The sequence below is a fragment of the Vulpes vulpes genome, chromosome 4, assembly GCF_048418805.1.
Source record: "Vulpes vulpes isolate BD-2025 chromosome 4, VulVul3, whole genome shotgun sequence".
Classification (NCBI taxonomy): Eukaryota; Metazoa; Chordata; class Mammalia; order Carnivora; family Canidae; genus Vulpes; species Vulpes vulpes.
Genome location: NC_132783.1, coordinates 28,015,679 through 28,043,310, shown reverse-complemented (window position 1 = coordinate 28,043,310; position 27,632 = coordinate 28,015,679). Strand labels below are relative to the sequence as shown.

Genomic DNA, 27,632 nt, shown 5'->3' with positions numbered 1-27,632 from the left:
GAAAGAGAGAGAATCGTAAACAGGCTTCACACCCAGTGCAAAGCTCAACACACAGGTCCATCTCACGACCCTGAGATCATGAACTGAGCCAAAATCAGATGCTTAACTGACAGAGTCACCCAGGCACCCCATTGTTAATCATTCCTAACATTTTCTAATACCCCATTACATGCCATTGCTCAGAGTTGCCTCCACAATGTCATCTATAGGTGTTTGTCTTAAGCAGAATTTGGTCCCAGATCATGCAGTACCTCCAGATGTCCTGTACCTGATGTCTAGAATCTAGAACAGCCTCTTGTTATTCATGACACTAACTTGTGGAAGAGACAGAACCGGCCGTTCTGGAGAATGTCCTACCTCCTGGATTTGTCTCATATCTTCCTACTGGTGTCATTTAGTCTACTCCTCCAGCCCTTATAATTCCTGAAACTGGAGACTAGATCCAAACGTTTGGTTAGATCAAAGCAAGTATTTTGGCCAGGATTCATCACAAATGATTTGCTCTCATCTTGAACCACAGAGCAGCTCAACGTGTTCCCCACTGCTGAGGCTAAGCTTGAACACTGGGTTCAGGTGGCATTGGCTTGATCCTTCATTGTGCAATTACATTTGTGCCACCCACCCCCCTGATTCTGGGACCTAACCCCTCTTTCACGGTTCATGTGTAGGAAGAGAATGGCATGGCAAATCCTATATCTCTAAGGCTTATAATTAACAGTGGTGTTAAGTTTACTGGTATGATCATTTTCTTTGAGTGGATTAGAAATAAGCCAACCAGTTCTTTTTGAGAAAACTGTTATTAATCATTGAGACTAGATTTTCGAAATGTTCTGAGGGGGCATCAATTTCAATCAGTTTTCCTCAAATTTTCAGGTGTTGCTGTTGGAATCAACACAGCATAAAGTGATCATGTGCCCTGTACTCAAACCAACCTATTTTGGAGAAAGTTACAAAGTATCTCTTAGTCAGATTGTCTCATCTACAACATATTTCTAACATAGGGATATGTCTAACACAGGTACTAGAGCAGCTAACACACGTAATAAGTATATATGTTTGCTATCAAGGTCAGTCAAATTAGGGACTGTTAGAAAGATGTCATTAACATTCAAAGTAAACCAAGTATTTGGTGGTGAGATCATCCAACACTATTTCTCTGTCCAGAATTTCTATTTAGTTAACTGAATCTATGAATTTCCTATCTATAAAACATTGTAGCATGTGTATATGTATATTTACTGGGTTAACAATCATGAGGTCAGCAGCATGCTAATTGATTTTCATGTTAGTTACTAGGAAACCTACACCTTTGCCAAAAATATTAAGAACATTAAGGGTAGAGTAATAGCATATTTAACATTACGAGGTGCAGGATGGATTCCTGTAAATTTAAGATATAAGGAATTTTTAAATTATTAATATATTTCTATGGGGAAAAGATAGGTTTTATTGTCTAGATAAATGCATAGAAAATTTATAGTATCAGGCAGCCCGGATGGCTCAGCAGTTTAGCGCCACCTTCAGCCCAGGGCATGATCCTGGAGTCTCGGGATCGAGTCCCATGTGGGGCTCCCTGCCTGGAGCCTGCTTCTCCCTCTGCCTGTGTACTCTGCCTCTCTCTCTCTCTCTCTCTCTCTCTGTGTGTGTCTCTCATGAATGAATAAATAAAATCTTTTAAAAAAAGTTTTAAAAAATTTTACAGTATCTAGATACGCTGAATATTCATTATATTTATAGTTATAGAAGTGATCCTACAAATTTATGTTATAAGGTAGAATTCTTTCCTGAGAGCCAAAGATTTCTTTTACTTACATAAACAGTTCTTAAACACAGAGCGTGTTAACAAGCAATAGTCTATTAAATAGAAAGAATACAGAGATGGAATCACCAGGAAGACTATATTAATGTGGAACACAGGCAAGGCCCAAGTGTTTACATCTTTCTTGAGCATTAGCTTATTGCTATCCTTTGTATGAGGAGATTCGTGTTTGGAAAAGTAACTGAAAAGAAAAATATCTCCAAATATACAAGGCAGCAAAAATCCTCCATGAACCTATGTAACCACCACCAATTCAGTTTGGTAGACACTTGTTTCTTTTTTTGTTTGTTTGTTTTAGATTTATTTATTTATTCATTCATGAGAGACACAGAGAGAGAGAGAGAGAGAGGCAGAGACACAGGCAGAGGGGGAAGCAGGCTCCATGCAGGAAGGCCGACATGGGACTCGATTCTGGGTCTCCAGGATCAGGCCCTGGGCTGAAGGCGACGCTAAACCGCTGAGCCACCGGAGCTGCCCAGACACTTGTTTTTAATGTAAGTACTCTGATGCTCTGAGCTGATGTTGTTTGCCTTTCTTTCACCTGATTTTATAGTTATCTCCTAAGGTCACATTAAAGTAATATTCTACAACTTCTCCTATTGTATAACTTGTTTGCTTACTTAATGGCACAGCACTTTCGGATGAGATCATTTTTAATGGCACATGGTTGATAACAGCGTAATTGTTGCTTGCCTCAATTTATGATTTTTTTTTCTTGAGCAAACTTCATCTCCCTCTTATTTGTTTGTTGAACTCCCAAAGGGAAACTACATCATGTCTCCCTGGAGTGGTGGTTACAATTTCTTTGTGAGAGGCTGTTTTTGTGGACTTTCATCTTTTAATGGTATCTGTAGATTTTAGTAGCTGGCAAACTTCCTAAACACAAAAGAAATTACTGTACTTTTGATACTTAAATTTGATGAACCCAAGACTTGGGGAAAGATAAAGAGCAGGAAAGGAGGCAGCCAGATGTTAGAAAATTGTCTTGCAAGCATGTGTGTACACAGTGAAGTTTCAGATCGAGACATTTTAATCAGAGTTCTTCTTGTGCAATTAAAGTGAAAACATTTCCTGAGTCTTTCAAAACTCTTAAGAGCATAACTCAGAACTACAACATCATATTTTATTATGTAGATATGCCATAATTTACATAGGAATTTTAAAACTGTGAGCACATCTTTCTTAGGGGTTTGTTTTTTTCGGCTATAAAATTAACATACAAAACCATTTTATTGAAGGGTCAGAATAAAAATATTCTGGTACAAACTGCTTTTAAAAATACTTTTTTGCTTTTTTATTTTACTGTTCATTAATTTTTTTTGTATTTTAGAGATTTTCCCATAAAGATAATCAGGGGACCTTGTGTAACAAAAGAGGAAATTAGGCCCTCTGAGATTACCCAAAGTCCTAAAGTTGTACTGTTAAGTGAAAACCAAAATCTCTTTTTTTTTTTTCTTTTTAAAAGTCCATGCCTAGCATGGAGCCACCGCAGGACTTGAACTCATGACCCTGAGATCAAGACCTGACCTGAGATCAAGAGGCAGATACTTAACGGACTGTTCCACCCAGGCACCCCAAGAACCAGAATCTGAGATTTATGGTTCCCAACGTAGAATTTTTTTCTCTCAGGTTATACTGTTTGCAAAATAGCCAGTTGTTAAAAAGAAAAAATACATATACAGTGCTGAAAGAAACAGAGAAATCAAGCAATGAAAGTTAATTATAGGGAAAGATGATGATGATATATTTTAGATAGATTCTATTTGAGGTGCCACAGCTACCTCACTGAAAATGCCCCCCAGGATACTGTAAGATAGCAAAGTGTTTCAGAATCAGCTCTGTAGCCAGACAAGCTTTACCATCTAGTGGTGATGTAACGATAAGCAAATTATTTAACTTCTGGGCCTTAGTTTCCTCATCTGTAAATTGGGGGTAATATGGGGTTGTAGGGAGAATTAAATGAGTTAATCAATACCTATAAAGCTATTAGACCGGTGCCTGGCATACAGTAAGCATTCAGTGAACATCCAATATCACTACTGAAAATGGAGGAGATGGTTCTCCAGAGAGAAATCTAGGATATTGATCACTAAAAATGAATTTTTCATTCGTAGGTTGTGTCACAAACTGATATTCTCAATGAAAGGACCAATCTTTTATAATCTAACATACAATTCCCTTGACAACAGAATTGTATAACTATTCTGTGTCTATTCGAAGTAGGAACTAAGCCTGGGGATTGAACTAGTCAGATGATCCTATTTATTTGGTCTTTTACTATGAAAACAAACAATTATACAGATTAGCCAAATAGGTTTAAGAATGTTTTGGAACAGGATCAGATATAGAATCAATTTCAGTGTTTATTGGGCATTGCTGTTATATATGTAGGTCAAATAGCTTTGCAGAAAATAACTTAATAAATCAATGTATTATATCAGAGCACCCCTATTCCACAAATTTATTTTGTGGTTAAAGGATAAGAAAGTGGGCAACATATAGGACTTTTACAAGTGAACTGCCAAGGTTGGTGTGGGAATAATTTCCATAAAGGAAGGACAAAGAATACATAGCTTTATCAAAATCATATGGCAATTATTTGACTTCAACAATCCTGAAATTTGTTGTTGTTTTAGAGGAGGGGAAGGGCAGAGAGGATGAGAGAGAATCTTTAGCTAGGCATGGAGCCTGACGTGGGGCTCCATCTCATGACCCTGAGATCATGACCTGGGCCAAAACCAAGAGTCAGACACTTGACCAACTGAGCCACCCAGGCACCCCAATCCCCTAATATAATTTTAGAGAAACTTTTGGGCTTGTTATACCACTATTTAGAATCACCAAAGAAAGGGATTAAAAATCCAAAATTACAACATATAATTCCAGAATAATCACAACTCAGGCAACACAGAATGTTAATTTTCATACTGCTCTTTTATTGCATAATGTTTCATTTCCACATCCTACATGGGAATTATTTCCTTTGCACATTAATAAACATCCTCTGTTCTAAGCACATACCTAACAAATAAACCAAAGTCAAAAGTTGAGATAATATTTGGGGAGAGGAACTGAACTTCAGTGAAAACCTAACAACGAGTTTCAGCAGACAACTTCAGTAAGTCATCTAACCCTGTGACTGACAGTTTCTGGTCATTCATTCATTACCTGGGAATAACGTGAGGGGACCAATGAAAAGTAGAAAAAGGCTGAGATTCTCAGGGATATAAAATTAGTCGACTTCAGACACAAACAGGCTAGACCTTTAATAAGGACATATAAATTCTCTTCGGAGAGCCTACAGCCTAGTACAAAGATCACAAGGTGGCTTTTTCAATTTGTTTGAGGAAATGTGCAATTTAAACACACAGGCACCTGTCTCTGGGTGTGGAAATAATAGGTTCCAAAAATTAAACAAAATAAGAATAAAAACAAACCTCAGACCCAGCTGCCTGCAGATCACTTCAGCATCCGCTTCATCCCACTGGTCATCACAGACGGTCCCCCACTGACCAGCGTGGTAGAGCTCTACTCGGCCTTCCCATGCGCTGCTCCCACCCACAAGGCGGACGGCTGGGAACACTGGGCCTGTGCCGTGTGAAATTAGAATCAAATTATACCTAGACATGTACATTGACTGGTAAGATTATATACATATATTAAATTGATATGCCATTCTCAGTAAAATTAAATCATATTTATTAAGCCATTTCAGGGATTTGGACATACCCTCACACATCTAATACATATTATGGTATCCCTGACCAATTAAAATACTCCAAAATGGGGACAACCAGCTGGCTCAGCCAGGAGAGCAGGCAACTCTTGATCTCAGGGTTGTGAGTAGTTAGGTTCCCACACTGGGGGTAGAGTTTACTTGGTAATAAAAAACATTTTTAATAAAAATTAAATACTCCAAATTCAATTACATTCATACAACTAGCTCTTAAGAGGAAGTAGTCTAAGTTCACTTTTCCTCCAACTACCTCAGAAAACCAGAAAAGACATACTCAAAACTGTAGTTTACTGAAAACACATTTGATTTTTATGGTACTGTAGCGGTGACACCGATTTTTTTATTTACAGGAACTTGAGCATTACCAACATGTAATTCTTAAGAATGGCATTAATGTCCCTGTAACATACTTGTTTCCAGGACAGAAATATTTTTATATTTGTAGAAATCAAGTTCAAGTCAACATCTAACTCATTATAATGAGGTAGTGACCAACATGGTCAATATCTACAAAAAACAAGATTGAGAATTCATTTGGATATGAAACAGTTGTATTCATTTTCTACAAATGACCAAATGCTTCCCACTGCAAATTCCTTACTAGGGTACACAATGCCCTGATCCAGACCTTGTCAGCCCCCTGAACATCTTTCTCTACCCCTGGCCTCCTTCACCAGGCTGCACCTACAATGGATGTCAAGAACCATTTTGGTTGTGAAAGGTCTGTAGCTTACCACAAAACGTAGTGTTTTCCCTCCACTGGTCACGTTCAGCTAGTGTTAAGGCTGGCAGTACTGGTCCTAAAGAATTCTGGGAAGCCTGGGTGTGGATATTATGGACTATTCTGGAAAGTATTCAGAATACTTTCAATCAGATGACACAACTTGAAGCTACAGTGGCAGCAAACGTCACATAGTTGGAAGTCACTGGGGATGTAGGGTGGGGATTTTAGGAAGTACATAAAGTAACAACACTGACCACTCCCACTGTGCCCTCTTCTTTCTGTCCCCAAAACACTCAAGGCTGATTCCCATCTCAGGGTTTGTATGCTTCCTGTTCCTTCTGCTTGAAAAATGTTCCTGCAGCCTTTCCCCTTGATGCATCCTCTCATCATTCAGTTCTCAACACTCAGCTGTTCTTTGTTTAGGAGGCCTGCCCCGGCTACCCTAGCTAATGCAGCACCCGATGGTACTTTCTACTACATTGCTTTCTGAATATCTACTTTATTTAAAATTGTCATTGATTTCTTGGTTTTTGCATCCATTGTCTGTGTCCTAACAGCTAGAACTCAGGACAGAGACAGTACCAAATTCTTTCACTTGCGTATCTCAAGTAGCCGGCATACAAAAGGCACATAATAAATATTTGTTGACTGACTGGACTTACAACTATAGCTAAAAAGCTAGAAAGACTATCCCAAAGAAGAAAAAACAATTAGCAATACTCATTCACTTGATTCTGTTTAACAGATACTAGGCCCCCGCAGGGGCATTCAAAGGAGCACTGGGCAGACCTCAAGAGTTTTATCTCCTAAGGACAAGATGAGGGAAGAGAAGAGATCATGGAGACTCTACAGGGGTTCAGAAACAAGGGAGCTTGCTTACTACTGGGGGTAGTCTGGGAATCTCTTCTGAAGAAGACAGTTGTGAAGAGGGCCAAGGTGGATGGATAGGATTCCAGAAGTCAGAGAGAGGGTAAGTGCTGTTCAGGCTAAATGAACAGTATGAGCAAAAGGACAGAAGTATAAAGTTGAATGTGTTTGGGAAATAGTGAGACAGTATAATTTTTCTGGAATAAAGGATGCAATATGGCAAGAAGTTCAGAACACGCTGCGCCTCTATTCAGAAATTTAATTGCGGCTTTTGCCAAATGCTAATCATTCATCGACGTGAAATATGCTTTTAATTCCCCACAGTGTAAGCAGCTGTTGGTAAATGGTATTGGAATATGAATATTTATATTCAAATAGCATACTCAAATTTTGCAGCAGATTCAGATTAGTGAATATTTACATATACTCATATTCTGATCTTCACAATTTAGCTTATTTACATAAATCAACTAATACTTATAATTTATAAAGGGATATAGTTTTAATAAACATAAGTGTTCTCAGTATTGTGTATTAGCTTCTTACAATTAACTGATGGCTGAATGATGCTAAGAAATTTAAATTTGCATGTTTTTATTTTTATTTTTCCCTTACAAAGCTTGGAAAATATAGAAAATAATGATGGGAAAATGTATACGTTTCTTAAGTTATTATATTCTCCAGTGCCTCTCTTCCCTCTGCCACTGTGGTAAGCTTGGGGAAAACAGAAAAACAAAAATTTTAAAGAGGAAATTTTAAATCACCTACAACCAAGAACACCATATGGCATATTACCTTATATTTTTTAATGTCATGCTTTATTCTAAAACATGTGGGCTTGGGGCACCTGGATGGCTCAGTGGTTGAGCATCTGCCTTTGGCTCAGGTCATGATCCTGGGGTCCTGGGATCGAGTGCCACATCGGGTTCCCCTCAGGGAGCCTGCTTCTCCCTCTGCCTATGTCTCTGCCTCTCTCTCTGTGTCTCTCATGAATAAATAAATTAAAAACAAACAAACATATGGGCTTTTTCTGGCTACATAAGAAACTGTGAATATACAGAAAAGCTCAAAGATAAAATTTCATCAACATCCCACATCCAACAAGCATGCAAAAAATCATCTGAAAGAGAATTCAGTGAGGTAGTTGACTCCTGTTTAACTTATGGATGATTAAAACTCCCAGACATGTTCATTTAAATTACTACTTCCTGGGACGTCTCAGTGGCTCAGTGGTTGAGAGTCTGCCTTCGGCTGATGGCATAATCCTGGAGTCTGGGGATCGAGTCCCACATCGGGCTCCCTGCATGGGGTCTGCTTCTCCTGTCTTTGTCTCTCTTTCTGCCTCTCTCTGTGTCTCTCATGAATAAATAACTAATTTTTTTTAAAAATTACTACTTCCTATATCCAATACTGCTACACAATCTCCTACTTTGTAAGTGTTGGAAATGCAATAAGTGAGAGATGACAAGACACTGAATGTAATTTCCAAATCAAAAAATAAACGTATTAAAGAACTATCACTGGGCCTTGAAGTAGATGTAGTGTTTGATCTATCTCCTTTCACATTGTCACTTGATCTTTTTTCATTCTCACTTCTAACTTATCTCAACCATATTTTTATATATACTTATAAATGACCTTAAACTTGTCTTTGCAAGCAGAGTATAAATAGGTGGATAGATGATAGAGAATAGAAGGAATTTTTTTAAGTAGATATATACCCCAAAAGAAAAATAATTATTGTTTTCAAGATTTTATTTACTTCAGTACTTGAAAAATGTTAAACATTATGTATCAATCAGATAGAACATAAAGTACAAGCAATAATCTACAAAAAGCAATGCATTATTGAGCCCAATTCACATCATCCACGAAGCAGCGACACATAAACATATACTGCCCAAAGGAGCACACTACCCGAAAGTGGAGAATCAAAGGAAGAAAAGGAAAAATTTACAAAACATCAAGATTTAACATGCACTTGGCCCACACAAAAAGGAACTGTGGTTCTCAGAGCACATACCTGTACCCTATGTTCCCATTGGTTCTTCCAGCCAATTCACAGGAATTACTCTAAATTGAGTCTTTGTGTGTTTTGTGGTGAGAGAGTTTCCAATCTTCCCCTGATACTTGCACTCCAACAGAAACCAATGCCTTGGGCTAGCTGTTAGCTTTTTAAGACCTGGGAAATCCGATCATGTTGCATCTCCAAGGAGAATGTAAAAAGGGCTGATATGACAGTGTGCTAGTCTCAGGTTGTGGTCACCCGTTAAAATACACCATGGTTCCCAGAAAACCCATCAGTCACCATGAAAAGCAGCTGCTCCCTTCTCCTCACATGTTTATATGAACATACGCTTATTTGTGTACTGAAATCATACTGTTCATCATCTCATAGCTAATACATGGTGCTTGGAAGGAGCTTTATCAAGGCAGTTATCCATATTATGGAACGTACTATTGACAATTCAAAGAAGAACCCTGCTACCATGATTATATTCTATCCTATCAAGTGAAAATATTTTGTTGTAGTTGCAGTGTTTTCTATTTGGTTCCAAGATGCTTTTCTATCTTGATTCTATCATGACCTTCCATTAGCAAAATAAATGCTTTATGTACAATATACAATATTTCTGTATGCAAATTAGATAAAATAGAAAACATGTTACGAGTGAGATTCCCCTTGAAAGTTGAATAAAATTCAGAATGTTAGATGCACTCCTACTGAAGACTATTTGACTACATAATAGGATGATTCAGATTTATGTATGTATTTAAATTCTTTGAGGAAATGATTTAACGAAGACAATTTTATCATCTGGAGTCTTGTTGAAAACACAATGAAAGTAAAAAAAGAGACTCTTTTTACCCTGGGAAAAGCTACACGTGACAGCAGCTGCCATCTTCTGAGGACACGCCCCACCCTGCCAGATGTCTTTTTCACAAAGCAGTATATTTTCTTCATCTCCTCGGCAACGGACATTGCTCCAATAAATGGGAATAAGGCCCAGTCCAGAAAACGGGGTTTGTTTTGCTACTCCTTTTCCTCTGGAAACACAATGATCAAGGTTAGGTTCATTGAATTTGGTGAGTTTTTGGTCAAAATATTTAGATTTTCTAATATGGAAGAAATCAGTAAAGATAGATGTGGGAGGAAAAGAAAAACATAATGGATTATATAAGTTTCAAGGAAATCAAAACATCAGATCAGAACTTGCGTTGATTACCCATGGCAATTTTTTTAGTCAATCTTAAATAACTAATGGTATGCATGTACCTTTCCTACTGATAGCTGCTTTTAGAAAAAAAAAAATAGATGGGCAAATACTACAGATTTTAAAAAGAAGCCTGGTGGTTTCGTGGAAGAAATGTGTTCTGTGGCTCAGTGAAAAATGGATTCCAGTCTGGACTCAGCTGCAAATTACTCTTAGCTACAAGTTTCTGTAAGCTCTGCCTTTTGATGTATAAAAGGAGGGGTGGCCTGGATGCTTGAAGATTTTCCTACTCCAACATTTTAGGCTATCATTTTCAAAATGATTATTACTACATAGAAGTAAGATAATATCAAGAGAGGCAATCCATTCACAATTTTTAAAACCTTATATAAAGGGTTTGCTAGCAAGACTTTGAAACCAATTAATAAAACAATGACACATAGATGAGCTCTGCTTTTAACACCTCTAATCTACATATTTTTAAGTAACCTCTGATTTGTAGAAATAGATATTAGATTTTAAAAAGATCAAAGGCTTATCTGATTAACATGGTAATGTCTAGAATTGTCTCCATGCAATAGCTTCCACCAACCAAAGAATAAACATTTGGAATATATCTAAAATATGAATGTGTCTTAACAGCAATAATTCTGAGCTGCCCTAATTATATAATACTTTTTTTAAATGGACTACTAAAAAATAAAAATAAATAAAAATGGACTACTAAGTGGTGCCTGGCTGGCTCAGTTAGAGAGCATGGGACTCTTGATCTCTGGGTTGGGAGTCTGACATTGGTTTAGAGATTAGAGATTACTAAAAACAAAAACGAAACACAAAACACAAAAAAAGTAACTAAGAGATGATATAAGTAATCAGATCAGTTTACCTGATGTTTTCATTTGAAGAATGATACTTTATATTCTTTTATCAACCTAAGGACTAGTTACCACACTGAGGTTCACATGTCCCCTATAGTTTTTTTTTTTTTTTTTTAATGTCAGAGTCCCATAGGAAATCATATTCTTCCCTGATTTTCAGGAGTTTTAAAAGCACATATAAATGTGTACTTTAAGGAAAACACTGACATCAATCTACAAATCTGTCACATATTGAGGCCCTCAAAAGAGAAAGCATCAAGTCAACTCTTTGTGCCCTGTCCACCTGTCAATGACTATTTGCCAGACAAAATATTCATTGATCAAATCAATAATTAACATTCCCAAACACCATAACACTTTATAGGCTTTATAAGCCTTACTCCTTCTTTCATCTTGACTTATGCTAACAGTCATTTTTAAAAACTAGTTAATTAATTAAGTACATTAAGCCTATCTGCAGCTCTAAAAGTTTCAAGTCTAACCAAAACTTAAGCCTTCAAGGTCTGTCTTTACCAAATACCCACTGCCCACCTTCCTAACCAGAAGACAGGAGGAAGCAAGCAAATTAGAGTTCTTAGCTATCTGACTGCAGTTAACCAACCTTTTTGTTTCTACCATTGTATTAGATATCACCACTGATTGGTTATTAATTCAAAATATTTGTAAACTGCAAAATTGTTTTCAGTCTTTTGGACTTGCCTGCTCGTAACAAGATAGTTTCCATGCTTTCTAAAGATCCCTAGTGAGAAAGGCCAAGAAAAACATCTGGCAAGTGTACTTAGAAAAAAATAAATGAGACACAAAAACAGAATAATAAGAGCCACCACAAAAGCAAAGCCTTTTACTCCAAAGTGGAGCCTTCTGCTCCCAGTGAAACCCCCTCACGCCTGGTGTAAAGGTGCCGGGGCTGGAGGAAGGTAGAGAGCACTGACATTTCCCAGAGAGCTCTAAGAGCTGCGGCAGTGCCGGGCTGATGGAGGCGGCCACCTCTAGCAGGACCTCCTCGGACAGGACCCCGGGCCTGGACACCAGGCCTTTCCCACCTGCCATGAGAGCACAGGGGAATGTCACCTCCTTTCTGCACGAAAAAATGGAAGTTGTTGGATCGCTAAAAGTAGACAGGGAAATGCAAATGACAATGACAGCAGCCCGGGGAGCCCAGGTGCACTACTGAGAAGTGACCACCCTGGGAATCACATCCCCAGCTTCCTAGGTCTAAACGATGATTTTTAAAGACGAAGACCAAAGGATGCTTTTAATGTTTGACCACGCAGCATTTGCTCGTTTGCTGGTCAGCAGTCCTCCCCCTTGGGGCCTTTTCTTTATAACTCTGGTGAAAAGTGAGAATGAGGGAAGTGAGAGGGAAGGAAGGAAGGCGAGCATCATCTCTCCATAGTAGTGATGGGAGCCGGCGTCATTCTCAGATCGCAGCCCCGCAGCCCGACTGGTTTGCTCAAGGATGGGCAAACTCACCCTAGCTGCAGCTGGTGACAAATGACTGAGGCGTCCAAATCGTCCCAGTGGCTGCCACAGACTGTGCCCCAAGCTCCATTTGCATATATTTCCACCGTGCCTTCAAACTCGTGTTTGCCGCCTCGAAGTCGTACTGACCCTGAAGTAGGAAAGAATCCCAAAACCCTTTAACAGCAAATAATCATTTGAACCAGTCTAAGTTAACATGATGTTTCCACATAAGTGGTGAGAGATCAGCCAGAACAATTTGGCCTCCGTGTCCACAGCACATGCTTCCTTCTTCAAATGAGGATTTAGGTCAGGCTCGGTGACTCAGCGGGTTAGCGCCTGCCTTCGGCCCAGGGCATGATCCCGGGACCAGGGATCGAGTCCCACGTCGGGCTCCCTGCATGGAGCCTGCTTCTCCCTCTACCTGTGTCTCTGCCTCTCTCTCTCTCTCTCTGTCTCTCACAAATAAATAAATAAAATCTTTAAAAATGTATATTAAAAAAAATTAAAAATGAGGATTTAGCAGATTCTTGATTTGATTTGATTATTTTATTTTATTTTTATTTTTTTGGTAGTTAACATTGTGATGTCAATACTATTTATGCTTTCTTTTTTAGTTAAGCAAAGTCCAATTTTATTTTAAAAGGGGAAAAGTGGAAGAGTATGACTAATGTCTGATATTACATCCCAAATATTAGATGACATCATATACCAAATTCTTATCATGTACATATCACCTTCCACTTCACATGAGGTCAGAGATAAGAAGCACAGAAACAAAATTCAGTGCTCCACTTATAAATTAGCTGCTATGGACTGTGTTATTTATTCCTTCCATCTGTTGTATTCATCACTAAAGACCAAAATGCCTTTTCCCCTTTTAACCTCAAGCAGGGGTCATGAGAATTCTAAAGATTATGTCTATAATTTCAAAAAGGCATTGGTGTTAAAAAAACATTGCTTAACGTCAATCTCACTAAGTGGAACCGTTTGGTTTAACTGAGTACCCCTGGAAATTCACCTCCCCTTTCATACCATCCTCATTTAGTTGCTCCAGGGTCCATGATTTGAGTCATTATTTGAGTCTTGAAAAGCGTCAAAATTAAATGCAAGCACCCCAGGGAAAATAACATCCCTTAAGTGCAGATGGATGAAGGTCCTGCCTTTCCCTTCTCATTAGCACTGGTTTGCATAGTGGCTACTGGGAGGCCACAAGTGGGACACATAAACAGAGACAGAATTAAACTCAGACAGCTGAAGAATTTCACAAAATTCTATTAAAAGTCACTTATGATATGGCCTTCGTTTCATAGGCAAAGAATAAAGAAATTCGGTTCTACCAAAAAATTCTGTCAAATTTTTCATATTCCATAATTATTTCATTTCTGGCTTTAAAATAATTTTCCAAAATATTAGATTCACAAATTACCCATTCATTTCATTTACACTGGCCTCGGCATCTACCACTATTATTTTCCAAGTCATTGTCATTTAAAAATGTAACTATGTAAGAAACACATGTTGTATGTCTCATGACGAATACAAAGTGTCATTTAATTCAAACAAAAGAATGATAAATAGAGGCAAAACATTACACTGCCAAATCCTGATTATTCTGGAGAGAGCATGGGCATGGATCATTCACATGGCAGATAAATCTCAAAATCATTCATACATTCCAAACCTCTTTAATTCAGACTAAAGCAAGAGGAAGCCCTGCTAAGCTCAATGAACTGCAAAACAGTTTTGTTTTTTTTTAAGATTTTATTTATTTATTCATGAGAGACAGAGAGAGAGAGAGAGAGAGAGAGGCAGAGACACAGGCAGAGGGGGAAGCAGGCTCCATGCAGGGAGCCTGACATGGGACTCGATCCTGGGTCTCCAGGATCAAGCCCTGGGATGAAGGCAGCGCTAAACCGCTGAGCCAAAAAAATAATAATAATAATTAAATAAATAAATAAATAAATAAATAAATAAACCGCTGAGCCATCCAGGCTGCCCGCAAAACAGTTTTAAAGAAATAGGTCTGAAGAGTTTAACTGAACTTTAATGATTTTTTAATCACAAAATCTCTTTACAGAGACCTACACAAGATCATGTATACTGCAAATGCCAGCATTTTATTTCAACCCAAAAATGCATTTGCTCTCCCCAAACAAACATTACTTGAAATGATATTTAAGTTAATCTATTACCTCTTTATTAATCCCCTTCCTCCAAATTACTCATGTCAAAGGGTTGGAAGAAAATTCTAGTAATGAAAACCAACTGGAGCACTACTCAATGCACATTAAAATATCATAATAAAATGTAAAACACTGCCTAAATCACCAAACGTTAACAAGAAGAAATACGGCATGCATAACACCTAAATGACTAAGGCATTTACTGATAAACACAGAAAACTCTGCATAAAGCATAATTATTACCCTCGCATCATTATAATGGCAACGACAGAGCTGGAAATAGTTTCCAGGTGAACTATCAGTTCCACCACCATTTCTCAGATTCGCCAAACTTGCTGTGAATGCCTGGATTCATTTAGCTGTCTCTGCTATATGGCAAGAAAGGTGGAGAGCTCATCCAATTTTCCTTTGACAAATGAATCCAAATATTTGCAATGCTGGAAAGTCAATTTGCATGTCAATGACTAATGAATTCTCCGTCAGAATCCATTCCCAACCCGGACTTCCCCAACTCACACACTTTCCTAGTAGGGCTTCCCACTTCCCACCCCCACCTCGTTTAGCCTTTCCTTCGGTCACAAAAATTCCTAAAATATTTTGAGAAATTATCTACTTTGGACCCAGAATGAGTAGTTCTTAATGGCATATAATTCTATGAAATGCATAATTCTTCAAATAGTTATTTGAAAGAGCACTTTAAAAAAATCAGCATAATAACATACTTCAAAATAATAACAGTTGGAGCATACAATTTACATTACATACATTTAAGATCAGTAGCAGTTTTGCTTTGGTTTCACTTTGTTCTTGCTTCATTTATTTTCTCAGAATGGTTGAGATGGTCAAAATCTCAAAAACTGTAACTCATTTCCCTCAGTTTATGGATGAGGATGATGGGGGCCAAAGCAATTGCCATGATCAACTATTCCCTAGATTCCAGTCTTTCCTACTGATCTTCTGTCTCCAACACCTCCTAGATTCCTGTCCTTGCTACCTTTGCATCTCTGAACCCAAGCAAAGACCCTGTGAGGTCTTTGCATTTTATGTCTTTTTCATGTCTGTGCATTTATGTTCTTCACATAATGCACTTAATGCATTATGTCATGTGGCTTTCACCATTTTATCTGAAATACTGCAACTAACCTACCAACATTTTATGGGAATAAACAGCCAGGCAGAATTTTAAGACAGTATGAAGAGGTTTTATGCACCACAAACAGGAGAAAATTATCTTTCCAATGATCTACACTTGAGGCTGACCCTCCAGTGGAGGAGTCCCATAGGCTGTATAAATTTATAGGACTATACATTTGCACAAATTTTCAGGTACACAATTACAAAGTGAAGGAAGGAAAATATCCTTAGCTCAGTTAAAAAACAAAAAGCAAGACAAAACAATGAAGCACAAAGGACAAAGCCTAATAAACTCATTTATATTGCTATCCTAATAAAGCTCTTTTTTTTAAAAGATTTATTTATTTATTTATGATAGACATAGAGAGAGAGAGTGAGAGGCAGAGACACAGGAGGAGGGAGAAGCAAGCTCCATGCTGGGAGCCCGATGTGGGACTCGATCCCGGGACTCCAGGATCACGCCCTGGGCCAAAGGCAGGCGCTAAACCGCTGAGCCACCCAGGGATCCCAATAAAGCTCTTTTATCATCAAAAATTGATCCCTCTTTGTTCCCTCACATTTTCCTACTCTCGCCAAGCACTTTTCAAAGTTCCTTCCAAGGCTCAGCTAATGTCTCTAGAACTCATGGGCTGCATGCACTGTTTTAAAGTCTCTCAAGTGCCAATTTGATGCAAACTGTTCTATTCTAAATATTCCTATTTTTTAAATGTGTTAATAATAATAATTTACAATTTGAAGTCTCAAACAGAGGTTACAGGTCAACAATAAGAGGCATTACAAAATCATAAAACAAAACTTCCTGAAAGAAAGTTTGGAACTGGGGATCCCTGGATGGCTTAGTGGTTGAGCACCTGCCTACGGCCCAGGGCGTGATCCTGGAGACCGGGGATCAAGTCCCACGTCAGGCTCCCTGTATGGAGCCTGCTTCTCCCTGTGTCTGCCTGCCTCTCTCTCTCTCTCTCTGTCTCTCTCTGTGTGTCTCTCATGAATAAATAAATAAAATCTTTAAAAAATAAAATAACAGTTCTTTAAAAAAAAAAGTTTGGAACTGTAAAGCTATGTGTGATACTGATAAAGTTTTGGAATATAGGTGAGGTTTGGTGGGGTGAGATCTGGAGCTGACAACCAGGAAAAAAATTCTTGAGACGTCTTTGGTGCAAAATGGTGGTTTTATTAAAGCAGGGAGATAGGACCCATGGGCAGAAAAGCTGATGCTCCAGGCCTCTAAAGGGTGGCTGATTATATACCAGGGAGTTGGGAGTGGTTTGAAGATAGCATACTCTCTAAGGAATTTTGGAAGCAAGGTTTCCAGGACTTTGAGGGGCTAGCTATTGTTGGGAAAAGGCCACTTATTACTTACTGTCTAACAAAACCCTAGTTATGAGACCTTTCAAATCTATGTCGGTGGGCCATATGCTTGGGGGATGACTGCGAACATGTATCTTAGGGGTTTAGAGATAAAGGGAAATTTCTAAAGGAATTTTTATATGTTAAAGTAGATTTATAGGATCCTCAAGGTTGGGCTCAGATTGCTTTTTGCCCTTAGCAAAGCATTAACATTGAGGCAGTTGAGTCCATAGAGGAATGTCCCTCAGCCTGTTTCAAGGGCTTGTCAATGTGCTGCCCCAGGCTTGCGCCTTGTCCTCAGCTGTGTTCCCCCAACAATACCATGCCATGTAGAGGAATCCCAGAGTTCATGAAAAGATTGTCATCCCACCTATCACCACCAAAAAAAGTCAACTCTCTGTTGGTATTACAATTATTTAAAGGCAAAATGTATCAGAGTGCAACAATGCTCAGAATTCTACTATCTCGGGATGCCTGGTTGGCTCAGTGGTTTAGCATCTGCCTTTGGGTGTGATACCAGGTCGAGGATGGAGTTTGCATTGGGGTCCCCACAGGGAGCTTGCTCCTCCCTCTGCCTATGTCTCTGCCTCTCTGTCTGTGTCTCTTGTGAATAAATAAATAAAATCTTAAAAAAAAAAAAAGAATTCTACTATCTTAATTTCCTGCCAAAACTGATGAATTTATAGTCATTTTAGTTTATTATTAGTTTTTGTCTCTGTAGTTATACCTCTAGTCTTTATAAAAGAAAGAGAACATAGAAGATGCATGTTACTCAATTTGCTTTATGAGCAACTTGGTTAAAAACCAGGAATTCCCCGGTGAGTGGTTGGCTCCGTCAACACAGCATGTGACTCTTGATCTCAGGGTCCTGAGATTGAACCCCACATGGGTGGACAGTTTCCTTAAAATTAAAAAAAATAAAGAAAAAATAAACAGGAATTCCAAAAATGGAAAGATATTTAAAAAGGATACTCTTTAACCATTGTATCAGTCTCAGTGGAGACAAGGAGATCTTCTAGAGAACAACTGACTAGATTAAAATTCCTTTCATAAATCTTATTGGTGTGTTGGTTTTTAAGGCTACTGTGATGTGATGAATTCTATTCCCCCACTCATGTTGAAGTGCTAATCCCCACTACCCTTAGATATGACCTCATTTGGAAATAAGGTCTTTGCAGATGACCAAGTTAACATGAGGTCATTAGGGTGGGCTCTATTCCAGTATGACTGTGTTCTTATAAAAAGGAGAAATGTGGACTCACAGATCAACACAGAGAGAGAACACAAGCTGAAGATTGGGGTTCCATCCCAGAAGCCACCAAACTATCAAAAGCAAAGAGAGCCCTGGAACAGATCCTTCCCTCATGACTTCAGAGGAAGGGCTGCCCTACTGACACCCTGATCTTGGACTTTCAGCCTCCAGAATTGTGAACCAATACGTTTCTGTTGTTGAAGCTGCTCGGTTGCGGTACTGGTTAGAGCAAACTGATAAAGCCATGACAGTATTACCTGTCCTTGCACAGGTAGTGAAACCATGCTTTTCATACTCCACACTTCAAGGAGACGTAAAGGAAATACTAAGAAAGGAATCAGGCTAGTCAGCTGTCTTTGCTCTGCAAATCCAGCTCATTCCAAAATAAACCAAATAAATAGATATGTCTATTTCTTTAACAGACATGTACTTTTGGAATAGCAATTTGAAGAGAAAGAATAAGCAGCAAAAAGGAAGAAGTAGTGTTCTCTGAATAGAATTAATAATAAATATTTTTAAATCATTTAAAATCACAATTTGATAAATGAGTAAAAGTACTGTGATCACACAAATCCTTTCTCATCTATTACTGATCTTCACAGAAGCAGAAAATAATTAATTCTAGTTATCATTATATTGTTCTGGTGGAACCAGAAAGAAAGCATGCTGGTGATATCAAGCTATTGTTCAGATCCCTGACAAAAAGTATACTTAAAGCTAAAAGTGATAGAGAAATTTCAATTTATAAACTATTCTGAAGAAAAAAGCCTATTACATGTTGGACAACTTAGTACACATATTTCACAAAGGAATTAAACATAATTCTATGTCTTATACCAAAGGCAAAACTGGGAAAATACACTGAATGATCATGTACTATCTGAATTATGAAATACACAAAAAACTCACATCCCTGCAAATAACTAAATTGGGAGGTTAGTTGAATTTTTTGAGTACAGTACAGGAGGCTAGTTTAATCTTAATGTTTTTCTTCCTATAATCTATTTGATAGTACTGAGGTACAGTATTTTTGTCTATGATTATATTTTCCCATAACCAAAACTAGCTTTACCATTGTGAAATGGATTTTATTCAAATCATGCCATGTCAAAATGAAATCAAATCAGCTCTTAACATATGAAACATTCCCTCGGACTGAGATCCAACTGAACTATATCTGCCTCCATTAGTTCACATCTATAATTCATATTAGTTGTTCATTTATTATTCATGTAGATACCTTCAGTGCTAAGAAAAAAAAAATTTCAACTGATCTAATCCAAAATGAGAAAATATCAAAACATGACGAGGAGGATGTGAAAGTACCTAATACTGCTGAAGAAGGCAGATGCTCAATCGATGAGCCATCCAGGAGTCCCATACATACTTAATTTTTTTTAAAGTGGAACTAGAGGGTATTATGCTGAATGAAGTAAGTCAGAGAAGGACAAACATTATATGGTCTCATTCATTCAGGGAATATAAAAGATAGTGAAAGGGATTAAAGGGGAAAGGAGAGAAAATGAGTGGGAAATATCAGTGAGGGTGACAGAAATGAGAGACTCCTAACTCTGGGAACAAACAAGGGGTAGTGGAAAGGGAGGTGGGCGGGGGACTGAGTGGGGCACTTGACGCAATTGGGTGGTATACTATATGTTGGCAAATTAAACTCCAATAAAAAATATACAAAAAAAGAAAATATTAAAACAGTGAGAGACTTTCCTTTTAGTAAGTAATTCTACCCATTTACACTGAGATTATTAGGAATTTATAGATTTTTATCAATGATTCCTCCTTTTTTTAAATATTTTACTTATTTTTTCATGAGAGACACAGAGAGAGAGAGAGGCAGAGACAGAGGCAGAGGGAGAAGCAGGCTCCATGCAGGGAGCCCAATGTGGGGCTCGATCCTGGGACCCCCGGGATCATGACCGGAGTTGAAGGCAGATCTCAACTGCTGAGCCACCCAGGTGTCCCAACGATTCCTTCATTTAAAACATTATACATTATTATGCAAAAAAGACTCTATCCATGGTTTAATTATGGTAAACTAATACACACATATAACCCTAGCGGATAATTTCACCAATTGTGTGTCTCTGAACTATTCACACATCAGCAAATGGTATGGGTATTAACATTTTATTGTTCAGCTCTGAGTGATGAAACTAAACTACTCCTGATAGTAATCCTCTTATCTGTCTCCTAGAGTAGGTATCACAGGAAAGGTAATGAGAATGTTTAGTATTCTTCTGACATCTCAAAGAGCGGGTGTCCTCAACCAGAGGACACAGGTGACTTCTTATTCATCTTTGTAACTGCTGCTTCTGGTGTGAACTCAGAAAATGTTTAATGAAATCTATCCTTGCCTTGTTGTAAGAATCAGCATTTTCTACCCTTTATGTCCCTCTAGTGATCCTAATAAAAAGTATTGAGGTTGTATCTTGTAATAGGGGGAAAATCTCATTACTTTAGTGCTTTGCATACAATAATTTTTTTATTAATGTTGTTGGGCTGACTTGCAGATGAAAGGGGAGGAGTGTGGGGGGATTGCCCTAGAAAAGTAAGATGCAGAAGAGGCAAAAATCAACATCTTTCTGAACAGGGTATCAACCATGTAGAAGGCGGTCTAAATCAATTGTACACATAGTACACACCTGAGTGCCAGGTCATGATGCAGACCAAAGGAAGAGATTTCAGAGTACTGTTTTCTTTACAAGTTAATTCAGGGCTGGAGGAAACTTCATTAAAAGTGTCTACATCACATCTGAACCAACCTGCATTTTCTTAACAATTGTGGAATTATTCACTTCAGACATAAATTTGCTAGACCTGCAAATAGTATCTTATAACAAGAAAACATGCTTTTTCAATCAAATCAGGGTCTTAATGTCATTCTTCTAGATTCAGTCGAAAAATAAATATAGCATTTCACAGAAAATTTTTTTAAATTAATTACTGCTATTTTTTAATCGCATTGTTTTCCCAAATGTCGGGACAAACTCCAACCATACTTCTAGCAGACCCTGTTGGTTCTCCTCAAAAACTACCTCACTTCTTTCCACCAGGGGAGTCCCTAGGTGTTCTGAGATTAATCCTGATTAAACTATCCAATTGTATTAATTGAATTTTCCTTTCCCCAGAGTGCCAGAGGAACATGTGAAGTTCATCACCATGTCTTGGCCAATGAAATGCAGGAAGAAGTAGAGAGGTGAGGGGTGGAATCCTGGGAAGGTTTCTTTGCTCTTTTTGGCAAAGGTGGGAGCCTTTTCTTTCTTCTGTAGGCTATCCTATCTCGTATATATATAGGCTATCCTATCTCCGTGGGAAGCCTGGAATAACCACTATAACCACTAGCCTAAAAGTCACACTTAGAAAACAGAGGAGCCAAGAGAATAGCAGAGAAACAGTTGTACCATGTCGGAGCCCAACTTCTTGTAATATGAACAACAAATCTCCTTGTTGCTTCAGCCATTCTGAATTGGGTTTTCTATTCTTTGTCACGAAAAGTACCCTAACTGATCCAAGCCACACTCATACCCAAATTTGTAATTATAATTTTTTTCTTCTTCCAAAGACATCTTTATTTTCACAATGTTAACTAACGTATTTAAACTTGGTATCCATCTTTTCCCCCTAACATTATCATAAGCATTTTTCCATTTTTTATATATAATCTCTACAATTATCACATAGTATCCACCAAATGAAAGGACCTCTGTGTAGTATCTTATAGCTGGATATTTAGGTTTGCCTCCACAATTATGAACCAAATCACTTTTTTTTCCTTTTTAAATATTTTATTTATTTATTTGAGAGAGACAGAGAGAGAAAGCACAAGCACAGGGAGGGACAGAGGGAAAGGGAGCACTTCATGGGGCTAGATCCCAGGACCTTGAGATCATGACCTGAGCAGAAGACAGCCACTTAACCGAATGAGCCACCCAGGCACCCCTGAACCAAATCACTTTACAAAGATGATGTCAGGGTCGTGAGAGATCAAGCCCTGTATCCAGCTCCAAGCTCGGCTTGGAGTATGCATGAGATTCTCTCTCCCCTCTCCCTCTGACCCTCCCATTCATTCTCCCTCTCTAAAATAAATAAACTTTTTTTTTTAAGGCAATGGTAGGGATACCTGGGTGGCTCAGTGGTTTAGTGCCTGCCTTCGGCCCAGGGCGTGATCCCGGGATCCAGGATCGAGTCCCACATTGGGCTCCCTGCATGGAGCCTGCTTCTCCCTCTGCTTGTGTCTCTGCCTCTGTCTCTCTCTTTCTCTCCCTCTCTCTCGTGTGTCTCTCATGAATAAATAAGTAAAATCTTTTAAAATAATAATAAAAAGGCAATAGTAACTAGATATCTTTCTTTCTTCTTAAAACAAAAATCTTTAGACTAGTAAAGAGAGAATCCCTCAAAGTATTTTATATCTGCTTTATCCTAAAGAGCAGATTGAGCTCAAAATTCATAATCCAGCCAGGAAATATATCAGATCTGGTATTGCTAATGTCTCTCAGAACCTGCTACACAGAATCAAGATGCAGCATTTTTTTTTAAAGGGACAGTTTTCAGCCAACTTTTTAATTAATATTCACTTCAAATACCAGATAGAATTCAAAGAGTACAGCCTGTAAACAACTGTCCCATAAGTCTCCCATCTCTGTTTGAATCAGGAGACTGGGGTGGGTACGCGCATATGAGTCATCAGTCACCTACAGCTGAGTCCCACTCGGCTGCTTATCACTCAGAGTAGTTAGTTAGCACAGCATCAGGTTGTCCCATCTGCCATGCCAACTAGTGACCGGAAAGTGATCTTCCCTTCCTAGTCAGGAAGCTCTAAATTACTGCAGGGTATGGGGGTGGGGGGGCGGAATCAGTTGCGTGTTAATTCTTTCTGTAGCAATACAAAAAATAACCTAGTTCACGTGCAGTTAATAATCATATTCTGGTGAACTGGATTGTTATTATCCCACACCAATCAAATGAAAAACAGTGGTACCCTTTCCTAGAATGACACAAAAAGTTCCCATAATGGGCATGCCTTCTGTCTGATCTGACACCTAGCAGAATTAAGTCACAGATGGTGGACTCCATCTACATAATCATCCACCACTCTATATTCCAGATGGGTTCTGATGCCCACCTTTGGTTTTCCCAAGTGTGACAAAGGGTCTTCAGCATCCAAATCACATTGACTGCTCTTCAGAAATGCACATTCTCAGGACGCCTGGATGGCTCAGTGGGTTAAGTATCTGCCTTCGACTCAGGTCATGATCTCAGGGTCCTGGGACGGAGGTGGAGGGAGGCTCATTCTCGGGAATCTAAGATCTAAGGATTACTTAATCAGAGCTTCTGAAGGCTAGAGCCTAGGCATCCACATTTAATAAGTTCCTAGGCGCTTATTATGAGGACAAACTCCCAGGACTGATTTAGGGTATTCCAATCCTCCAAATGATTCTTCATTACTAATTCAGTTTCATACAATTAGGGCCCAGGCATCACCTTTCTCACTCTCAGACATTTGAGCCACTGGAGTGTCCACGCCCTGCCCTAAGCTCACCTCAGATCTCCCCCTGCGCCCCTTCAACTAGGCTTAGACCAACTCTCTACCTCAAAGGCACCAACTCCCTCATTTCTCTCAATGCAACTAGATCTGGGAATCTGAACTCCAGTTTCTTTTTTGAAGGAGGGATCTTACTACTATAAATGTTCTTTCCTTTTGTTCTAGTTGTTTTTTTTGGGTTTTTTTTTTTTTTTTTTTTGGTTTTTGTTTGTAAAGAAAAAGAAAAAAAAAAGACCTCTGGATATTTCTAAATCCTAAGATACAGGAAATCATGTGCATTGGACCAAATATAATTCCCTTCCTCTTTCCTTTCAGACTAGTCCTTAAGCTACAAAATCAGACAGCACATATATTCCTACAGGTTTATATAATTAAAGAACTAGAGCAAAATGAGTTGTGACATGAAAATGTACACTACCTTCTAATGTTGTGAGAATTAAATGAGAAAACTAATATATAAAACGCTTACCTCAGCATTCAGCACAGAGTGAATGCTCAATAAACCCTCGCTGTTACCAGGCCAGGTCATTTTGGTAACATGCTCAGAGCCAGAAAAGTTCTTTGAATTAATCTCATCAAAAACTGCTTTTCTGCAGATAAGGAAACCAAAGCTCTGGGAGTTAAGAGTCTCCCCCAAACTACATAGCTACTGCCAGAGCCAAAATGGACACGAGTGTTTTCTAAAGCATAATTCCTTATTTTCGCTACTCCATGATAGCTTTGTTTACTCTCCAAAGTGAAATATAGACCCAAGGCCAGAAAGTCATAAGATGCAGAACATACCAGTCATTTCAAAGGTATAGATCATGCCTCATCAGAAAGTGAGAAGTAAATGAAAGGATAGGAAGCTCGGGTTATCAAGATGAGGTTTGTGAAAGTAATTAATTATTATATAGCCAGCTGACTGTTTTCCTGTGGGGGGGGGGGTGCATGCATTTATCTCCCATCTTGGGTGGTTTCTTTTGTTTCTCTTGTGTACAATCACTTTGCCCCAGGAAGTACTGCACGAAGGACGATTATGCAGTGTTTGGGATTCTGGTCTGGTGAGAATTAGCTAAGAACATAAAAACATCACAAAGAGTCTATGGTGCTGTTGGATTTAAATTTCTATTCAATACAAGGGGGGAAACAAAGAATAACCAGTCTCCTCATTTGGAATATAAAGTTAAAGGAATTCTGTGTGAGAAAGAGAGCAATTTATCACTATTGTGTTTTAACTTTGAATTCCATTCTTCTTTCAGTATATACACACACACACACATATATCTCCAAAATATACATTTAAAAATATGAAATACCAGGCAGTGCTTGGCTCAGCGGTTTAGCGCTGCCTTGAGCTGGGCATGATCCTGGAGACCCCAGATTGAGTCCCACGTTGGGCTCCCTGCATGGAGCCTGCTTCTCCCTATGCCTGTCTCTGCCTTTCTCTCCTTCTGTGTCTCTCATGAATAAATAAATAAAATCTTTTTAAAAAATAAATAAAAATATGAAATATATTACAATAACAGGAAAGTGAAAAAATTCCCAGTGTTTGCTAAACATGATATTTTACTGTAAGTAATCTCTTACAGTAAACAATGAGACAAGGCTAGGGCTCTTTGCCTGATATCACCTCAATTTTTTTATAACCACATTGGCATTCTGTCCATGAAACATGAACATAGCAATGACTTCATACTCCAGGATGAAGGATAATTGATCTTAACCTTCCTATCACTTTTCTTTAACTCAAGGCTAATGCAATAAATGTCTTAGATAAATAAAAATGTCTGTAGAAAAAAATGGCACTATGAAAGCCAACCTCCAAATTACCTCCAAAAGGTACAAAGTATAACATATCTCAGAATCCCAGTTCATGAAACCTTTGCCCTGTAGCTTAGACACAGAGCTCCCAAGAAGATGTTTGAAGGAAAATTCAAACTTTGAGGGACATAAAGTCCCCCCTCCCCCCCCCAGCTATTAAAGAAGGGGGCTGTGGGGCCTGGGCAAAGCCCTAATGTTAAACAAAACCCCAACAACTCAAAATGAAGCCCCGTTCAAAGGCAGATCATTTACACACATTAAACCTATTACTATGTTTTCATTGTACCATAAAACCAAGACATCTTAGGGAACTTTTTCTCTTGATGTTACCAGCTAATCCCAATTGCCCACAAATAACGTATACAGGTTAAAAAAAAAAAAATGGCATTCTTGAAAACTGCATTTGAGGACATCAAGTTGCTTCTTCCCTAAGATAGTTACTATCTCTTTTTCCTTTCTTCTCTCTTCACTCACTGATGATATTCGCCAAATTGTGCCCCAGAATGGGAACATCATTTTGACAAGCTGGATTCTGGCTGGGAAAATTTTGCCCCATTTTTTCAGAGGTCAATGATGAGAGAGTGAAGGCAAAAATGTACCACCTTCCTCCAGACAGACCCCAAGCAGGGGTCTACCGGGGTGGGGGGGGGGAGAGGTTACTGGTTGTCATATCAGATCTAATATCTCCCTTTCCAAAACAAGTAATGAGACTGTATCCCCCTTTTACTGTGCCTCTTTCATGAAAATACGGTAACACCCCGAAGGCGAGACAAGCCGACCTGAAGGGCGCGCACCCACCGCACGCACACAGCCCCCACTAGTGCGCGTGCACACACACACACACGCACACACACGCACACACACGCACACACACACACGCACACACACACACGCACACACACACACACACACACGCACACACAGCGGCAGGACCACCTCAGAACCCGGGGCGCAGCACCTTGCACGAAGCTCGCCTCGGCAATTCAGAGCCACGGGCCGCGGTGTTTCGCGTACCTGCGCGGCGGGCAGGCAGCGGCACCGCGGGCGAGGCGAGCACGTCTGGGGGCCTCGGCGGGGCCACTCACCGTGCCGGCAGTCGCAGTAGCCCCAGTCCACCCGGCCGCGGCCGCTCCCGTAGAAGCACCAGGGAGCGCCCGCGCCGTCCGGGCTCCTGCACAAGTTGTGGCGCTGCCCTCGCAGCCGAGCCCAGCTCGCCGGGGGCGACCGCTCCAGGAAGGGCGGCACCTCCGCCCAGCGCAGGCAAGGGGCACCGGAGTCCGTCTGGTTGACCCAGGGCTCGCCGGCCGGGCAGTCCCCGCGGTGGGGCCGCGGCGCGGGGGGGAGGTAGGGGGGGCGCCGGGGACCCCGAGGGGGCGCGTGGCGAGAGCGGCGGAGCAAGGGATGACTGGGGACTGCATCAAGGCCGATCACTTCGGGGAGCGCCCCTAACACCAGAGCCACCGCGAGGCGGGCGAGCGTCATGGTGCCGGAGCGGCAGGGTTTGGTCCATGCTCCCCGGCTCCTCCGCTTCTGCAGGGGAGGGGGAGGAGGGGGAGGAGGGGGAGGAGGGGGCGGGGCTGCGGCGTCCCTCGAGGCCCCCCCTCGAGTCTCCTCCCGCCCCCCGCACCTCGCCTCCCGCCGCGGCTCCCGCGC

The 27,632-nt window shown here is 39.7% G+C and overlaps 1 protein-coding gene across 1 annotated transcript in view; it reads right to left on the bottom strand.

Moving 5' to 3' along the window:
- PRSS12 (serine protease 12) overlaps positions 1–27,632 on the bottom strand; it is a 69,682-nt gene extending 42,050 nt beyond the window's left edge. The window contains exons 1-4 of the mRNA XM_026013437.2: positions 27,065–27,632; positions 12,713–12,851; positions 10,016–10,194; positions 5,257–5,407 (exon numbers count right to left, since the gene is read on the bottom strand). Of these exons, the coding sequence (XP_025869222.2) occupies positions 5,257–5,407; positions 10,016–10,194; positions 12,713–12,851; positions 27,065–27,461 (866 nt within the window). The 5' untranslated portion in view covers positions 27,462–27,632. The remainder of the gene's footprint in view (positions 1–5,256; positions 5,408–10,015; positions 10,195–12,712; positions 12,852–27,064) is intronic.